We start from the raw sequence: 18,552 nt of genomic DNA on the forward strand, positions 1-18,552 counted from the left end.
GAGCTACTGGCAGTACGTCTGGCCTGGAAAAGCTTCAGGTCTCTCCTTCAAGGCAAAGTGGTGGAGGTGAACTCGGACAACACCACGGCTTTGGCGTACATCTCCAAGCAAGGAGGGACCTACTCTCTGACGTTGTACGAGATCGCAAGGGACCTCCTCACCTGGTCAAAAGGTCTAGACATATCACTAGTAACGAGGTTCATCCAAGGCAACTTGAATGTCACAGCAGATTGTCTCAGTCGGAAGGGACAAATAATTCCAACAGAATGGACCCTCCACAAGGATGTATGCAAGAGACTTTGGGCCACCTGAGGCCAGCCAACCATAGATCTCTTCGCAACCTCGATGACCAAGAGGCTCCCAATATTTTGCTCACCAATCCCGGACCCAGTAGCAGTTCATATAGATGCCTTTCTCCTAGATTGGTCACATCTAGATCTATATGCATTCCCTCCGTTCAAGATTGTCAACAAGGTACTGCAGAAGTTCGCCTCTCACGAAGGGACAAGGTTGACGCTAGTTGCATCCCTCTGGCCCGCGAGAGAATGGTTCACCGAGGTACTTCGATGGCTAGTAGACGTTCCCAGAACACTTCCCCTAAGGGTGGACCTTCTACGTCAGCCACACGTAAAGAAGGTACACCAAGGCCTCCACGCTCTTCGTCTGACTGCCTTCAGACTATCGAAAGACTCTCGAGAGCTAGAGGCTTTTCGAAGGAGGCAGCCAGAGCGATTGCTAGAGCAAGGAGAACATCCACCCTTAGAGTCTACCAATCGAAGTGGGAAATCTTCCGAAACTGGTGCAAGTCAGTATCCATATCCTCGACCAGTACCTCTGTAACTCAAATAGCTGACTTCCTCTTATATCTGAGGAAAGAACGATCTCTTTCAGCTCCCACTATCAAGGGTTACAGAAGCATGTTGGCATCAGTCTTCCGTCACAGAGGCTTAGATCTTTCCAACAATAAAGATCTACAGGACCTCCTTAAGTCTTTTGAGACCACGAAGGAGCGTCGTTTGGTTACACCTGGTTGGAATTTAGACGTGGTACTAAGATTCCTTATGTCAGACAGGTTCGAACCGCTACAATCAGCCTCCCTGAAAGATCTCACCTTAAAGACTCTTTTCCTGGTATGCTTAGCCACAGCTAAAAGAGTCAGTGAGATTCATGCCTTCAGCAAGAACATCGGATTCTCATCCGAAACGGCTACATGTTCTACAACTTGTTTTCTAGCCAAAAACGAGCTGCCTTCTCGGCCTTGGCCAATATCGTTCGATATTCCAAACTTATCGTATGGTTGGAAATGAACTAGAAAGAGTCTTATGCCCTGTAAGAGCTCTTAAGTTCTATTTAAAACGAACTAAACCTTTACGAGGCCCGTCTGAAGCTTTATGGTGTTCAGTTAAGAAACCATCTTTGCCTATGTCAAAGAATGCTTTATCCTATTTTATCAGACTGTTAATACGAGAAGCTCATTCCCATCTGAATGAGGAAGACCAAGCTTTGCTGAAGGTAAGGACACACGAAGTTAGAGCTGTCGCAACTTCCGTGGCCTTTAAACAAAATAGATCTCTGCAAAGTATAATCGACGCAACCTATTGGAAAAGCAAGTCAGTGTTCGCGTCTTTTTTATCTTAAGAATGTCCAGTCTCTTTACGAGAACTGCTACACTCTGGGACCATTCGTAGCAACGAGTGCAGTAGTGGGTGAGGGCTCAACCACTACAATTCCCTAATTCCATAACCTTTTTAATCTTTCTCTTGAAATGTTTTATTATTGTTTTTGGGTTGTCCGGAAGGCTAAGAAGCCTTTCGCATCCTACTTGATTTGGCGGGTGGTCAAAGTCATTTCTTGAGAAGCGCCTAGATTAGAGGTTTTGATGAGGTCCTGTTGTATGGGTTGCAACCCTTGATACTTCAGCTCCTAGGGGTCGCTCAGCATCCTAAGAGGATCGCGAGGCTCCGTAAGGAAGACGTACTTAAAAAGGCAGAGTAATTGTTTAAGTCGACTTCCTTACCAGGTACTTATTTATTTTATGTTTGTTATTTTGAATAACTGCTAAAATGAAATAAAAAATCCTTAGCTCATAATAATGTAAACAATTATTGCTGGTCTCTACCCACCCCCCTGGGTGTGATTCAGCTTATATAATCACCGGCTAAGTTTAATATTGAAAAATGTTATTTTTATAATAAAATAAATTTTTGAATATACTTACCCGGTGATTATATATTAAAGGACCCTCCCTTCCTCCCCAATAGAGACCCAGTGGACCGAGGAGAAAATTGAGTTCTGTGTTTACATTGAGTACTGAGTACCTGCACGACAGATGGCGCTGTTGAAGTACACCCCCTACCTGCATAGCGATCGCTGGCGGATTTTTTACGTAGAGTTTTCTGTCGAGCAACAGAGTTGCAGCTTATATAATCACCGGGTAAGTATATTCAAAAATTTATTTTATTATAAAGATAACATATTTTAATGTTGCTACTGTTCTTAAAATATTTTATTTCTCCTTGTTTCCTTTCCTCGCTGGGCTATTTTCTCCGATGGTGCCCCTGGGCTTATAGCATCATCCTACTTTTCCAACCAGGGTTGTAGCTTAGCTTGAAATAATAATAATAATAATAATAATAATAATAATAATAATAATAGCAAGGGGAAGTACCATCCCCGCTTACTCGTACCATCTTCACTTTGATCTTAGCCCTGATAGGAGACAGACATCTCCTACATTCACTGGCTGTGGCAAATGAGACTTTTCTCGGGTTTTGTTCCTGTTGATACTTGCGTCTGGGGGATTTTTTTCCTTGAGTTGGAGACTTGATTAGCCCCAAGACTCCGTTAACTCTAGGTCAGTTAAAGGTGAACAAATGTAGTCATGGGCTTACCTTTACCGCCTTGGTGTTAGACATTTTCAAAGTCATAGGAACTGGAATTCTCTAGAGAGGAAGTCCGTTCCGTGTGTTTGCCAATCCGTTGACGGACGACACGCAAACAATTTGATTCCTGGGGTTTGGAGTCCAACCTCACTTGGAAACAGTTGCTGTACGACCAATCGCCTGACTTGGTTAGCAATCTAGGAACAGATGTCCTGTAGAGGGGAAGTCTGTTTTATCTGTGTTTGCCAATCCATCAGCAGACACATGCGAGAAACTTGCTTAACCGGGTGTTGGACTACAACCTTACTTGGAAGCAGTTACTTCGCGACTGATCGCCTAACTTCTTCAGCGATCTAGGAACAGAAATCCTGCTCCATCAATGTTTGCTTATCAGTTGTTGGACACACATGATCAACTTGCTTCCCCGAGGTTTTGAGTCCCATATCACTTGAAGCATTTGCTTTTTAACCCATCGCCTGACTTGGTCAGCGATCTATGAACAGGAATCCTCTAGAGAGAAAGTTTCTTCCATCTGTGTTTGTTGATCCATCAGCAGACATACACAAGTAACTTGCTTCCCTGGGATTTGGAGTCCAACCTTGTGGAAATTACTTTGCAATCAGTTGCCTGAGTTGGTCAGTGATCAGGTAGGTTCGCTTTTTAAACTTTCTCAGCAACCTCGGGCACTCAAGTGGAAGTTAGTCTTTCACTTGAGAGATAAACTTTCATTTTTTTCCCTCTGATCCCATCAATCTTTTATGGTTTTTGACAGTCGCTGGTGCAATCTGCTGTGCTAGCCTGGTACAGAAATTCATTCAGGCACCTCAGTAGTTTTCTCATGTTTCGACATAAGAGCGCTGCACCTTTTCAGAGTTACTGGGAGAGTCAGGCAGCTGTCTCAGTGACTGAGGGCATCAAAGGTGAAATCTAGCCTACCACATGAAAGTTTGTAAGTGATCTCTCACCTCCTCGTGACACGATCCAAGCTCTAGCAAGCATGAATCGTGGCGCCAAAAGTGAAGCTTTTTTTTTTTCACAGGAGAGTTTTTGCTTTGTGCAAGCAATATCTCAACCCCTAGCAACCCAAGCTCTTGCTGTGATTCAAGCTCTAGCAAGCCTGGATTGCAGTTCCCCAAGGTGAAAGCTTCCTTTCACATTAGAGTTTTGATTTTACCCAAAAGATTGCTTGGAGCAAACAATCTCTTCCATCATGCCTGGATAGCAGGCTGGGAGTTGCTTCACACCCGTGATTTCTGAACACCTCGTTACCCAAGCTCACAGTGAGCCCAGACTGCAGTGCCAAAGGTGAAAGGTATCCTTCCACCGGAGAGTTTTGCTTGTAACAAGCAATCTCTCATTGTGTGAGATCTAGTCTTGCAATGCAACTCAGAATCGCAGCTCGATCCAGGCTCACAGCGAGCCTTGATCTCACCGTTGCTCTTTGAGCCAGTGACTGTCTGACCCCTTCTACATGGACATCACCCTAGCTTTAGAGCTCAAGGTTAATTTCTTATAAGAAACCTGTGTTCTTGCTAATTTTTTATCTCGTAAGATTGCAGTAAAAATCCAGGGTTAGCCTGTTAAGGTTCAAAATGTTTTGGACAACTTGACTCGGTGTTTAAGAATTCAGCTGTATGAAGGAAATACAAATTGTTTTAGATTCGTAACTTCTTTTGTGAATACACGATTAAGATTGTGCATTCCACTCTTAGAGAAAGCAACAAGAATTCCTATGTGGTTATGTAAGATACTAGCCTTCCCAGAGTGTAGAAATAATAGAACACACTAGTACAATGGTAGCTCGTTCGCCTAGCGTTGCGCGTGACGAGTGGGTCGTGTTCCTTTTTATCTGTTTCTTCACTCTCATTCAGTTTTATTAAAAGCTTTATTTATATATATTTCTTTTGGTTGGCCAGGGCACCAGCTGCCCATTGAGATACTACCGCTAGAGAATTATTGGGTCCTTTGACTGTCCAGACAGTACAGGGTACTGCATTGGAGCCCTCTCTCTGGTTACGACTCATTTTGTCTTTGCCTTCACATACACCGAATAGTGTGGCCTATTCTTACCACATTCTCCTCTGTCCTCATACACCAGACAACACTAAGATTTGCAAACAATTCTTTGCTCAAAGGGTTAACTACTGCACTGTAATTATACAGTGGCTACTTTCCTCTTGTTAGGGTAGAAGAGACTCTAGGTATGGTAAGCAGCTCTTCTAGGAGAAGGACACCCCAAAATCAAACTATTGTTCTCTGATCTTGGGTAGTGTCATAGCCTCTGTACCATGACCTTCCACTGCCTTGGATTAGAATTTTCTTGCTTTGGGGGTACACTTGGGCATTCTCTTCTATCTTATTTCTCTTCCTCTTGTTTTTTTAAGTTTTTATGATTTTTATGTGAAAGGTCTAATTTAATGTTTAACTGTTCTTGAAATATTTTATTTTGATTTTTATTCTTTGCTTGTTGGTTATTTCTTTCCTTGTTTCCATTACTCATTGGGCTGTCTTTCCCAATTGGAGCCTTTCGGCTTATAGCATCTTGCTTTTCCAACTAGGGTTATAGCCTATCTTGTAATGATAATAATAGCTATTGTTCGCATATTAAAAGCTGTCAGCTGATCGCAATCGGACGAAAGAAAACAGGACTGTTTTCTTTTGTTTAAGTCTTTAAAGACTGTTCGGTCGGAGATTCAGTGAATACTTTTACCGTTCTTTTCTCTTCCATTGGAAGAAATAATGTTATCCAGCTGTTCATTTAGGATAGAGAAACATCAATATTTGAGTGCAGTTGTGTTTTCTTCTTAAGCAGTCCTTGATTATGGTCTATTTAGTTCCTACCACTTTTGCTCTGGGCGAGTAAACTTTGGATCGATATCCCGAGACAAGCAGGTCTGGGACATTTACATACAATGGATATTATAAACATCTTTGGAACGTTTTCAACCTGTGCTTGTTTTAGCTAATTTATTTAGCGATTTCTCGTTATTTTAGTAGCTACTTCTCTAGTTCACTCTCCCAGTAGAGTTACACTAGACGGACTTTTAGGGGTTCGCATGTTTTTAAGAGAGTGGCATGACATAACAAATGTTTGTAAGTCGTACTACCGCCCCTGCCTACCTATGGGAGTGACAAATCTTTCACCTCTAAGCAGGTTAGTTAGTGGGTGAAAAGTAAATAAATCCTAAAAGCACAGACCTAACTAGGTGCTCAGGTTAGTATTGCATTATTATAGTCAATGCCTTTACTGTACTTCCAAAAGGCTCTAACAGGCAGGGCACTAATATAGTAGCATCAGGAAATCCTCTCCCATTCGAGGATCTGGAAGATAGTGATCACAAGAACGCATTCCCAGCTTGCCCTCCTTTCAGAACAAGTGCATTTGTTGAACTCACTCAATGTAAGGATAGGCTCCTTTATCTTCCCCCCTCTAAGCTTGTCGACCCTTTGTGGATCCTTGGCTGACACTGTCTCATGCTCTCAGCCCAGCTATCTATGTGGCTTTCATGCTCACTGTCCCATGAGGTAGAGCGCAAGTCTCGTTCACGATCACAAGTCAGTGGAGAGTCATGATCACAAGCAAGCGTCCGTGGCAATTTCATTCAGAGTCTCATCCATGAGTGGGAGCCAGAGGCAAGTGTCGTTCAAAAGTATCGCTAGGGACAAGTGTTGTTTACAATCATGTAACCAGGGGCCAATCTTGTTTCACGGATGCACGCCAGTGAAGGGTCTCAATTCACGACTGCTCGACAGGGGCGGGTCTCGTTTCGTTAGAGCTCTTCAAGGGCGAGTCGTTTCACGTGCTCTCATCAGGGGCGAGTCTCGTTTTGCGAGCGCTGGCCAGGGTCGGTTCTCATCTTCACAAGCTCTCGCTAGGACATGAGCGCACACCAAAGGTGAGTTCTGATCAAGATTGCAAACCAATAGCAAGTCGCAATCTTAATCGATGTTCCGGTGCAACTTGTCGCCAGAGAGTGCTGGCTCTTCAGAACTAAGCTCTCCAGAACTTGCAGGTATTTACACAATCCTCCAGCAACCCAGTGCCTTGCTACTAGGATCTTGCGAGACTCCATGATCCTCCAGCCTGGCTCGTCAGGTAAGCTCGCTATCCGTCTTCAAGGAAGTACCACAGTCACTTTCTACACAAAAAGATGTTCTTGGCTCCATTTCTGAGCATGCTTCTCGAGTTTTGCCGAGTGCCGGGGAGGTTTGTGATAAAACTTGGAAAAATCTTCCTTGAAACCCAAGTAGGACTTAGTAGATCCTGAAATGCAGGCAGACGCAACAAATAGTTTTCCCATCATAGGTAGAATCTCAAGATTTAAAGAAGTGGCTTGCTACAAACCCATCCAGGCAGTACCTGCTAGATCATCTACCCTCGCCAGAGTGTCTAGTGCCCAACAGTAGCCTTTGCATGCTGTCACTTCAGTGGCAGCTAAAGACCTTTGTGTCCCAGGGTAGGTATTTTCCCGGAATGCCCATTCCAGGGAGATTGGAGCGAAGGGAAATCAAAATTGTTGGAATTTTTACCTTTTCATAAGGGTAGATCTTTCCCCCCCCCCTCTCCCGTTTTGATACTCTTCATGGATGCATCAAAAGATGGTGCAAGACAGGGCCTCCGAACTATGCCAAGCCAGATTGGCAATGCTACCTAAACCTGCTGGAGGTGAAAGCAACTGACCTGGCTTTTTAACGACTCTGTTTGGGCTACATGAGAAAGAAGGTTCTATTTCACTGCAACTTTGCAACTAGCCGTCAAAATGCTACGAGACAAATCTTAGCAGACAAACTGAGCAGGAAGTCTCGGGTAGCTGGTTCTGATTGGTCTGTGGCCCCTCGGATAGGAGACATAGTGTTGACTTTGTGGAGCATGCCGACAAAAACCTGTTCTTGACATCCCTCAACCAGGAGTTTCCAGTGTACTGATCGCCAATACCAGGTCGTCAGGTAGTGCTTTAGGCCGCCTTCCAACTTCCGTGGGACAACCAGAACCTTTACACATTCCCACTGTTCTACCGAACAAGGAATTCCTCATCAAGATAAGATCTGCAACCAACCTATCCATGACTTGGATAGTCCTATTATAGCTACATGCAGAATGTTACCCTGACCTTCTTCTGATGCTCTAAGTTCTGAGGGATCTTCCTTTCTTAATATGACTTGCTAAACCAACCACATGCTTAGATTTACAATAAAACAGTGGTATCCCTACAACTTCTTGCCTGGAGAGTACCCAGCCCTCGCTCTTCACGGGGGTTAGGTAACAGAGACAGGCACGAAGAGCAAGAATCTGCGAAAACTTGCTGTCCTAGGGTGGGATAATTCCTAACCCTACCAACTCACTGCTCATTGCTCATGTGCGATCAATTAACACACTAAGTATATACTGCTTAATATTGTTTTTACTTGGTTTCTATCACAGTACTGTACAAGTATTTTGTAATTGACTGAAAATATTTCAGCAAATATACAGTACATGTATAGACGGGTACACTATGTACTGGACACGGTAAGCCTAAAGTACAGTACAGTACAGTACTGTACATAACAGTACAGTAGTCATCAGAACACTTATAACAACAAAACACAGTTGTTCCTATCTAATATAACACTTGCTGATACTGTAGTGTATATTACTGTAATATATGTACAGTACTCACACTACAGTACAGCTTAACTATACTGTAAGTGTTCATTGTTTTCGTTCGGATTACTCGCACTGTTTGACAACTCACCACACATGTAGCCTACATTTACATATTGGAGAGTATAGTACATGTAATAATTTACCTGCAGTACTGTACACTATAGTTAATAAGCAATACTATATGTCACTGCAATACTGTACTGCACAGTATGTTTACAATGATACTGCATTCAAGATTAACTAAGTGTACATATATTATACAAAGACCACTAACCACTTTCATACGAAATTCTATGCAGCAGTCTTGAAGTATGACGTAACTCCTGATGTGACCTCTCTTGCGCAATACTGTAGGGAATCACACTTCTACAGTACATTACTTCGTAAATATAAACAATATCCAGGATCATGTACTTCTGTATACAAATACTGTACATCATCTTTTTACATGAAAATGTGAATCTGCTCAAAAAGGACTGAAGTGGGAGATACACACTTGAAGGGAGACAATGTTGTGTTGCATAGAGAGGGAAGTGGCACGAAGCGAGCTGGGTGCAAAGGAGCGTGGGCTGCTTGAAATTGTCGCACCGCGAGAGTACTTCTCGCAAACCCCCGAATATGGGATTTTATATTTAATAGGTCATATGGTTCTACGTGACGCGAACGAGAAAAATTGCAAAGAATGAACAGGCAAAACGCAGGGGTGGACAGTATCCAGCATCTTCTCACTGATAGAGGGCCGATCAGTTAGATGATTTATTTTAAGTAAGAGTACTGTATTTAGAATAGTACAGTATTATAGTTGAAAGGTTATTAAATATAAAAGTACAGTAATATTAGAAAGGGTTGATATACAATATAGATATATAGAGAAGATTGTGAGAAAAACATTAAGATGTTTGTTTATAATAAATAAATAGACAATATAATGATTAGTGAAGAAACGAGTTATTTAATGTGACGTCACAGTGACATCAGGTCACGTGGTGTTGTTAGTAAGGTAGATTGTTGGAGAAGCTGTCAACTGATTGGATTCATAGTGTTTGAACTATATTGGTGGTGGATGCGCTCTCGTCTATATTATTTTGTATGTATTTAGTGATGGAATTGTTTTTCCTTCAATAAGCTGACATCAGATAAAGAAAGAAATATAGATAAGGTAAATATAGTAATTTTATCAAGGGCTTTTGCAACTACTAGCAAAAAAGATGTCTGGTTACCTTGGGAGGTCCCTGACCCCAGTCCACCAGGCAAGGTAGACGATCTTGTGTAATCAGCATTTTGAAAAGGGAGCTCTCTCTACTCGCAACCATGCTACCCCTTTTACAGAATTGTTACCTTTTTTCTCCAAGAGTAAAAGCTTAGCTCAGTTTTAGCGGTAAAGCTATTCTTCATACTCAACCCAAATCTTTAGATTAAATGGGGCTGCTATTTCCTCCTCGATAGAGCTGTCCATGCTCATGCAGAGTTTGAACAGGCTTGCCCTCAGTCAGAAATGAGACCATCTTTGTGGAACATTGTCTGTTCCTGGAAAGGAGCACTTACAGGTCCTTGGGCTGCAAACCGTGATCTAATTCGGGAAACAGATCTTTTCACTTTAACCTCCTTTAAGGTGTTAGCGAGTTGCATGGTCTCTCCCACGACATCGCTTATTGTCAATCATGGGACCAAGTCTTGGTCAGGTACATTCCTGAGTTTGTTCCGAGACTCAAATTCAGAAGCGTTAATTCAGCTCGTCAGCCTTTGTGTACCGCTAAGGTGTTACATTAAAGAACTCTAGGATCTTGCTTGTCACTACGGGTAGATTTGAAAAGAACTTTTCTGTGATGCAAGTACTTCTGATTTGGGTATAGAAGGGTCAATCTACAGTACCTTCTGACCTGCTAACTGTAAGACGTACACTGTACCCTATTTCGGTAGAGCCTGTGGTAGCTGCACAGCAAGTTTATTAGCTACCTTAGTCCTCTCAGGACTATTAGCAGTTTGGCGAGTACAGAGGCCATGGTGTTAGTCTGGGAAGAAGGTAAAGGAATTGACTGGCCTTTTTCTTTTCTTCAATCTTCTCCTCTCTTGGGGCACAACATCCGAAGACCCTGTCAGCTGGAGCTCTTCGACTTCAGGTATGCGCCATATTGCTGTTAGCTAGAATATATGGTTTTATATTTTCTGTTACATCCCCAATCTCATTATGAGGGGGAGTTGGGACGTCTGGTCCCATTTGTATAGATTCACAAACCTGTGAATTATACATAGACCATGACAATCTTAGTTGCATTCCTATGCTCATAATCGCTTTTGCACAGGCTGTTAACCCACTTGTATTGTCAGGCCATCTAATTACGAGGTGTCAAGATGCTCATCCCTCATATCATCACACTCGGATGCAGTGATTTCGGATCCAAAGTTTCAGTCAGTTGAAGGGACTTGCACCTGCCTAAAAGGTGTCCTCATAGCTAATGGTTTGTATTTGTGTAAGAACTAATGACAATTTTGAAAGTGATTTGTATTTTTCCTAACTATACAAACCTGAGCTCTTTACACACACACTTTACCAGCCATCACCTACTACCCAAGAAAGTCCTGTCTGTGATCAAAGTGAAGGAGGTATGTGTGAGTGGGGCATTGGGTGTCGTTAGTACTTTTCCCGCTACCACCGCTAACAACTGATATGGTTACTGACACCTCGTTAATAGTTTTATAGCCATTTGCCTACTTGCACTAACATCTGAATTCATAGTAAAGAGCCCAGGTTTATATAGCTTGGAAAAATACAAATTACTTACAAATTTGTCATACAGTATTTCACATCTTTGTATATCAAAGGAGCTGTTGTATTTTAGTTTCTTTGTTTTCTTGGATAACCCAGTGTATGGAGTGAGAGTTAGCTTCAGTGGTCACTGTTAATTAGGATAAATAAAGAGTGGGGTTGACAGTGACTATCTATACATAGATGATTGTTACATATTGATACAGTAAAGCAATTTTGTTCATTTTAAAATTTTATAAAGGACTTTCTTTTTTTAGGCACCAAAGATATCTTAGTTAAGATAAAAATATTTTACAGTTAGATATGAAACCCTTTTGTTTGAATTTGTTTTATTTATTTCATATTTTTTATTAGTGTTTGGTACTTTATTTACATATTTAAATTTTAAAATGAAGGTAAAGTCTAATATTTTTACAGTGATACATTTGAAATTTTTATGATTGTTTCAGGCATCATCGTCGTGTGATTGTAGAGTGGATGGGGGATCCCAGCAGAGAACTCAGGTTAACAGAAATGATATTTAGCCTAGATTCTAAAAATTATCATGCTTGGGAGCACCGGCAGTGGATTCTTAGAACATTCAAGTAAGTTAACATGTCATCATCTAGGAATTCATTGGCTTGTGCATTATAGCTGATAATTAGTTAACCTTTTAGTATAGCTAGAATGGAAATGTCATCTTTATATTTGTGTTTGGGAAAAATGTGGCTAACAGCTTAATGTTATTGATCAGACTTTTGGCCATTCAGGTTACTGTATATTTTTTGCTAACATATTGGAGTATTGTGGCTACTGGATTAAACTAAGACAGTAGAGATCCTGCAATATTTGAAGCATTATAGAGGATTATAACTTTTCATTGGAAATTTATATTTGTTCCAACACAGAATACTTACCTCGAACTACTTTCTTAGGAGTATCTGGGATCTCCTCCCAACCGACCAGAGTTTTGTGTAGTTTACCCTAGTCCCGTTTTCTATGAGGGGTAACCTCAGGTGGAGTGGAACATGCCCTGAGGCTATCCCCAGGTCAGAGAGCATGCTTGCTCTGGTCTCGATCTCCAGTAAGTTCTCTGGTCGCGTCTTGATAACATCTCGACGCTCTCTCCTTACCCAGTGCGACCCTTTGTGTCCCCGACCCCCCTTTTGTGTCTTTCGCGGTCCCCACGTGGACCCATTATTATTATTATTATTATTACTATCCAAGCTACAACCCTAATTGTAAAATCAAGATGCTATAAGCCCAGGGGCTCCAATAGGGAAAAATAGCCCAGTGAGGAAATGAAATAAGGAAATAAATAACTGAAGAGAACAAATTAACAATAAATCATCCTTCCTACCCTTATCCTCTGTGTTCGTCGTGTAGGGGCAGCTTATGTTCTCCTACAGCCACGTGTCCGGAGTGCGAGTCCTGGAACGTGGTGCAGTGGGTGCGCTTCGGCACCAAGAAGAAGAATGCGTCCAAGAGGTCTCATAGGAAGACGAGCCTCTCCTCGCCGCTTACTTCTCCCGATGCCTCGTCGAATGGAGCTTCTTTATACAGCCATCTTCCCCTACCCAGAGTAGGGGACGAGGTAAGTCAGTTGTGGGGAAGTGCCCATTGCTCTTCCCCAGGAGTCTGAGTGGGTGCGGTATAGCACCAAGAAGAAGTAGGCGACGAAGAGGTCGCCTAAGAAGACTAGCGCCCCTTCCTCCCTTGCTTCGCCGGGCGTCTCGTCTGACAGAGCTTCCCTACCACCCTCCCCTACCCAGAGTAGGGGACGAGGTAAGTCCGTTGTGGGGAAGAGGCCCGCGGCCCTTCCCCAAGAGTCTGATCTTCAGGATAGTGGGGTTGTGGCGTCGTTCCAGACGAGGGAGGGGCGGGAGTGTGTTGGGAGACCTGGTGCAAGCAGGCCACGTCTCCTCTGATGACCCCATGTGGGGGGAAAAATGTCCCTAATTCTTCTCCAGCCTCAGCAGCGGCACCTGACGGAGGGACTCATCATGGCAGGTTCCAGTCGACAGGCGTAAGTCCGCGAAGGTTCCGGCTCCATCCTCCCAGCGGAGAGAGTCGCCCCTTCGGTCTGGCAGCCGAGTCCTGACCTCCTGAGGCCACCTAGCTCGTCACGAGCGCAGCCCTCGGTTTTCCTCGACAGGCAGGCCCGCAGATACGAGAACCTCCGGAAGAGTCGTTGGACCCAGGACGGAGGCCCCCGTTCCAACGGTGGTACCCGTCCTTCAACGTGAACCCCGGCAACCCTACAGCAGGCTCTGGCAGACCGGCATAAGTCCGCGAGGGTTCCGACTCCTTCCGCCCAGCGGAGAGTCGCCCCTTCGGTCTGACAGCCGTGTCCCAGCCTCCAAGACTTCGACAGCCAGGTCTCGGTCGACAGGCATAAGACCGCGAAGGTTCCGACTTCTCCCGCCCAGAGGAGAGAGTCGCCCCTTCGGACTGGCAGCCTTGTCCCGGCCTCCGGTTCTTCGATGGCCCGCCCTGAACGAAGGAACCAACCAGCCAGCACGGGGAAGCCCCTGGCTCCATGGGTCTCCGCAGGAGCTCCATCCTTCCAGCGGAGGTAGCCGCTGGCTCGAACCGGCAGCATGGCATCCATACCTGGTACCACGACAGCTCCATTCAGGCTTCGTGGTCAACCGCTGGTATACCAGGGTACTCACACCCCCACGGATTCCCCGGGAGGGGGTAGACCCATGACGGCTACCTCCATCCCAGTGGCTTCATCCGTGATGGAGATAGCCACTCCATCGTCCCGGCCAGCCCCATCCAAGCTTTGGAGGTGGCCGCTGACACACCCATGACGGCTACCTCCGTCCCGGCGGCTCCATCCGTGATGGAGCCAGCCGTGCCATCGTCCCGGCCAGCCCCAACAAGTATCGGAGGGGGCCGCTGACATGGCAGGGTACTTAAACCCCACGGTTTTCCCCGGGAGGGGGTAGACCCATGATGGCCACCTCCGTCCCAGTGGCTTCATCCGTGATGGTGATAGCCGCTCCATCGTCCCGGCCAACCCCATCCAAGCATTGGAGGTGGCCGCTGACACACCTATGACGGCTACCTCCGTCCCGGTGGCTCCATCCATGATGGAACCAGCCGTGCCATCGTTCCGCCAGACCCATCCAAGCATCGGCGCGGCCGCTGACATGGCAGGGTACTTAAACCCCATGGATCTCCCCGGGAGGGGGTAGACCCATGACGGCTACCTCCACCCCAGTGGCTTCATCCGTGATGGAGATAGCCGCTCCATCGTCCCGGCCAGTCCCATCCAAGCATTGGAGGTGGCCGCTGACACACCCATGACGGCTACCTCCGTTCCGGCGGCTCCATCCGCGAGGGAGCCAGCCGTGCCATCGTCCTGGCCAGCCCCATCCAAGCATCGGAAGAGGCCGCTGACATGGCAGGGTACTTAAACCACACGGATTACCCTGGGAGGGGGTAGACCCATGACGGGTACCTCCGTTCCTGACGGCTCCATCCGTGATGAAGGCAAAGTGGTTTTCCCCCTAGCGGGTCGAACGAGGCTATTGCCTCTCCAGTGCCTGCCTCAGTGGCCGCTGGAGAGAGACCCCGCACCTTTGCCCAGTGCCTCTTCGGCTCCGTCCGCCCGTCGGATGTAGAAGTTGGCACACGTAATCTTTCCCTTGCCTTGCCCCCCGTATGGGAGCTTCGACTCCTCAGTTAACCTTCAGACCCTCCTACTCAGGCCGCAGCTCTTGAAGGAGTTAGGAGGGGAGGCCCCCTACTCCTGCTGGCGCCTCAGGTGGGGGGATGCCTCAAACGATATTGGCAAGCATGGCGGGACCACGGAGCAGATCCGTGGACCGTAGCAGTACTAAAGGAAGGGTACAAGCTGCCCTTCCTAGCGAACCCCCACCTCGGATCAACAGGTAGAGTGGTTAGCACCCAACGACCCCTAGAGAGTAGCAGTATTGCAGGAAGAAGGCTCGGCAATGCTGGCGAAAGGGGCAGTAGAACCAGTCGAGAAACCGAGTCCAGGGTTCTACAACGGGCTCTTCCTGGTGGAGAAGGCGACAGGGTTCTGGAAACCTTTCAGCCCTCAACAATTCGTGTGCAACACCGACTTCAAGATGGACACTCCGAAGACAGTCCTAGCGACCTTGAAGGAGGAGGACTTCATGAGGTCCATAGGCCTCAAAGACGTCTACTTCCAGGTCCCTGTTCATCCCTCCAACAGGAGGTTCCTAAGGGTAAAATGGAATACCAAAACGTGGCAGTTCAAAACCCTATGCTTCGGACTGTCGACAGTCCTCAGGGCTTCACGAAGGTCTTCGCAACAGTTTCAGGGTGGGCGCACGAACAGGACGTCCGCCAGATTCGGTACCTAGATGACTGGTTGTTGCTTTCAGTCTCAGAGGAGTACTGAGGGAGCAAGACGAGAAGCTCCTGCAGTTCTACAACGTCTTGACTATCATCATCAACCTGGAGAAGTCCCGGCTGATTTCCTCCACCAGGGTGACCTACCTAGGGTTGGTTCTAGACTCCCGGATGGCGAGGGCCTTCCCCTCCGAGGAGAAACTGGACACCCTGAAACTGAGGCGTTCGCCAGTCGAGATGTACCAGGCGTAGTGGGCTACCTTTTCTAAGGGGTGCTCCTCGAAGAACATCAGGCCGTTAGGGGCCTCCATTCACGAGATAGCAGACTTCCTGGTTTATCTCAGGGACGAAGTGGGCATGTCCATCCCAAGTCTTCCTCCTGAAGGACATAGACCTGGGTGCCTCCAGGTAGATCTCGACGCTCTTCAAGAGCTTCGAGCAGTCGTTTTTCCCCCAAGCCGTTAGAGTGCTCCAGGGGGATGTGGCTAGGGTACTTGAAGTTGCTTTTAGAACCTCCCTTCGAGCCTCTAAAAGACATTCTAGACAAGGAGCTCACCCTCAAGGCAGTTTTTCGTTTAACTCTGGCATCAGCAAAGAGTAGGTGAGATTCTTGGCCTGTCGTACGAGATCTCACACTCGAAGGGCTGGCGAGATACTACTTTCAGATTCTTACCCTCCTTCGTAGCCAAGACTCAGAATCCAGTTGTTTGGGACCCCAAAATGGAATTGTTCCCAGTGCCAGCTATCCCTCGCTCGGACAACCCGAGGGACTTGCAGTATGGCAGTATTTAGAAAGGACAGCTAGACTTCATCCCGAGATCAAGAGTCTGTTCATTTTCCTCGGGACTGTGAAGGAGCCAGTCTCCAAGAACACTTTCTTCTTCTGGATAAGGCAAGTGATCGTCAGGCCCTACAGTAGTGCAGGGGTCCCCTTTCCAGGAAAGCCCAGACCCCACAGCATGAGGAGTCTAAATGCTTCTTTGGCATTTGAGAAGAACATGGCAGTGGGCCAAAGTCTGAGGGCAGGTACTTGGTCTAACCAGTCGACCTTTGCGGCTCAGTGCTTGAAGGACTACTCGAAAAAGTCCCTGGGTGGGTTTTCGCTCGGTCCCGTCATATCCGCGCTCCAAATGGTTTAAGGGTGTAGCCCCAGTGGTAACTGTGGGTAGCGAGTCCAAGAGACACAGGTTCCTTCCTGAGCCCCCTTGTTCTTCCTTCCCCTATTCCCTTACCGGAAATGACTCGGGTAGCCCCCTGAAACTGCCATGGGATACACTATCATTGGAAGGACATGTCTCCTAGGATTCTTGCAGAAGTGAGTTACTTGGACACTAAGATGGTTTTTTGCGTAGTTTTCCCTTTTTTCTCGTGTTTTCTTTGAAGTCAGCAGAACCTAGTCTCCTACCTAGGTTCCTCTTCTATTCTCGTCACGGTCTCTAGGTCCTGAAGGACACTCCCACCTCCTAAGGTATAAGTCTCCTAAGAAAGTAGTTCGAGGTAAGTATTCTGTGTTGGAACAAATCACAAATTTTAAGTGATTTGTATTTTTTCTAACAATACTTACCTCGAACTACTTTCGGGTAATAGCCCTCCCATCCTACCCCGAGTGCCTTGCTGGACTTCATAGCTATCAAGAACTTACTGGAGATCGAGACCTGAGCAAGCATGCTCTCTGACCTGGGGATAGCCTCAGGGCATGTTCCACTCACTCTTGAGGGTACCCCTCTTAGAAAACGGGACTAGGGTAAACTACACAAAACTCTGGTCGGTTGGGAGGAGATCCCAGATACTCCTAAGAAAGTAGTTCGAGGTAAGTATTGTTAGGAAAAATACAAATTACTTAAAATTTGTGATTTTTTCAAAATTCAGTAGTCTTTGTGCTCCCTGTGTTTCTGAATGCATGTACTACATGTCATATATTGCATGTTTTATTTTTCTTGTATAGTGGTGGTGAGGTTGGGAGGTATTTCATAAAGGAAGGGCCTTCATATCCAGGAAGTACAAGTGTATGTCCAGGATAGAGATAAATTGTGCAAAGCATATAGGGGCTCTCAAGAAGCTGTTGATCTACCATTATAGGTGAATGTAATAGCTGATGTTATATAAGTTTTACTTGTGCTATTCACCCATGTTTCATTAGTTAAACTTATTAATTCTCTCTGGGGCTACCACTTTTATAGATATTGACTCTCTTAAATAACATCTATTAGTAATGGATTTGTCAAAATCCACTATATTGGACTGTATAATATGTATAGTCCGACTTAAACCTTTGTCCCCCGGGTGGTTAGGTAACAGACAAACCCATAAATGTTGTAAAGTCGAGAGTAATAATTGATCCTCCCGTCATGGCACTTGCAGACCCCCTATATACCTCTATTTGTCTTAGAGAAAAGGCATCAATTTAATAATGTTTATAGTTACATAAAACTAAGTATAGGATAGTATTCATAGTTGTGTAACATCAAATACAGAACAGTTTCTTGATAAAAGAATTTCCCACAGACCAATGTGATGTTCATTAACCGATTAGAATTTTAATTCTCGTAAACCTATTTGCTTATACAGTATTTATAAGCACTTGTAACCCAAGAAACTACTGGAATCATAAATTCTTTTTTTTTTTTTTTTAGCATCTATATTTAGGTTCCCTTATTATCACTGTATTTGGCAATCACTGGGCTGGGCTCAGCAGAATACCTGCAAAAAAATAGGGAATTTATACAGTATGATTAAAAATCTTAAAGATAAACCTGGTAGTGCAAGTATAAGCAAATGCCACATGAAAATAAATAGTATGAGGTTAATATCACAATGTTCCATTGGGAGAGGGAAGCTCCAGAATGATTATTTTATTCTCTCTCTCTCTCTCTCTCTCTCTCTCTCTCTCTCTCTCTCTCTCTCTCTCTCTCTCTCTCTCTCTCTCT

At 45.2% G+C, this 18,552-nt stretch overlaps 1 protein-coding gene across 2 annotated transcripts in view; it reads left to right on the plus strand.

Moving 5' to 3' along the window:
- The window catches only part of Fnta (farnesyl transferase alpha), a 239,746-nt gene that overhangs the window by 189,871 nt on the left and 31,323 nt on the right, over positions 1-18,552 (plus strand). For both annotated transcript variants that reach the window (XM_068372164.1, XM_068372163.1), the window contains exon 5: positions 11,746-11,880. In XM_068372164.1, the coding sequence (XP_068228265.1) occupies positions 11,746-11,880 (135 nt within the window). The remainder of the gene's footprint in view (positions 1-11,745; positions 11,881-18,552) is intronic.

Source organism: Palaemon carinicauda, chromosome 4, assembly GCF_036898095.1.
Source record: "Palaemon carinicauda isolate YSFRI2023 chromosome 4, ASM3689809v2, whole genome shotgun sequence".
Lineage (NCBI taxonomy): Eukaryota > Metazoa > Arthropoda > Malacostraca > Decapoda > Palaemonidae > Palaemon > Palaemon carinicauda.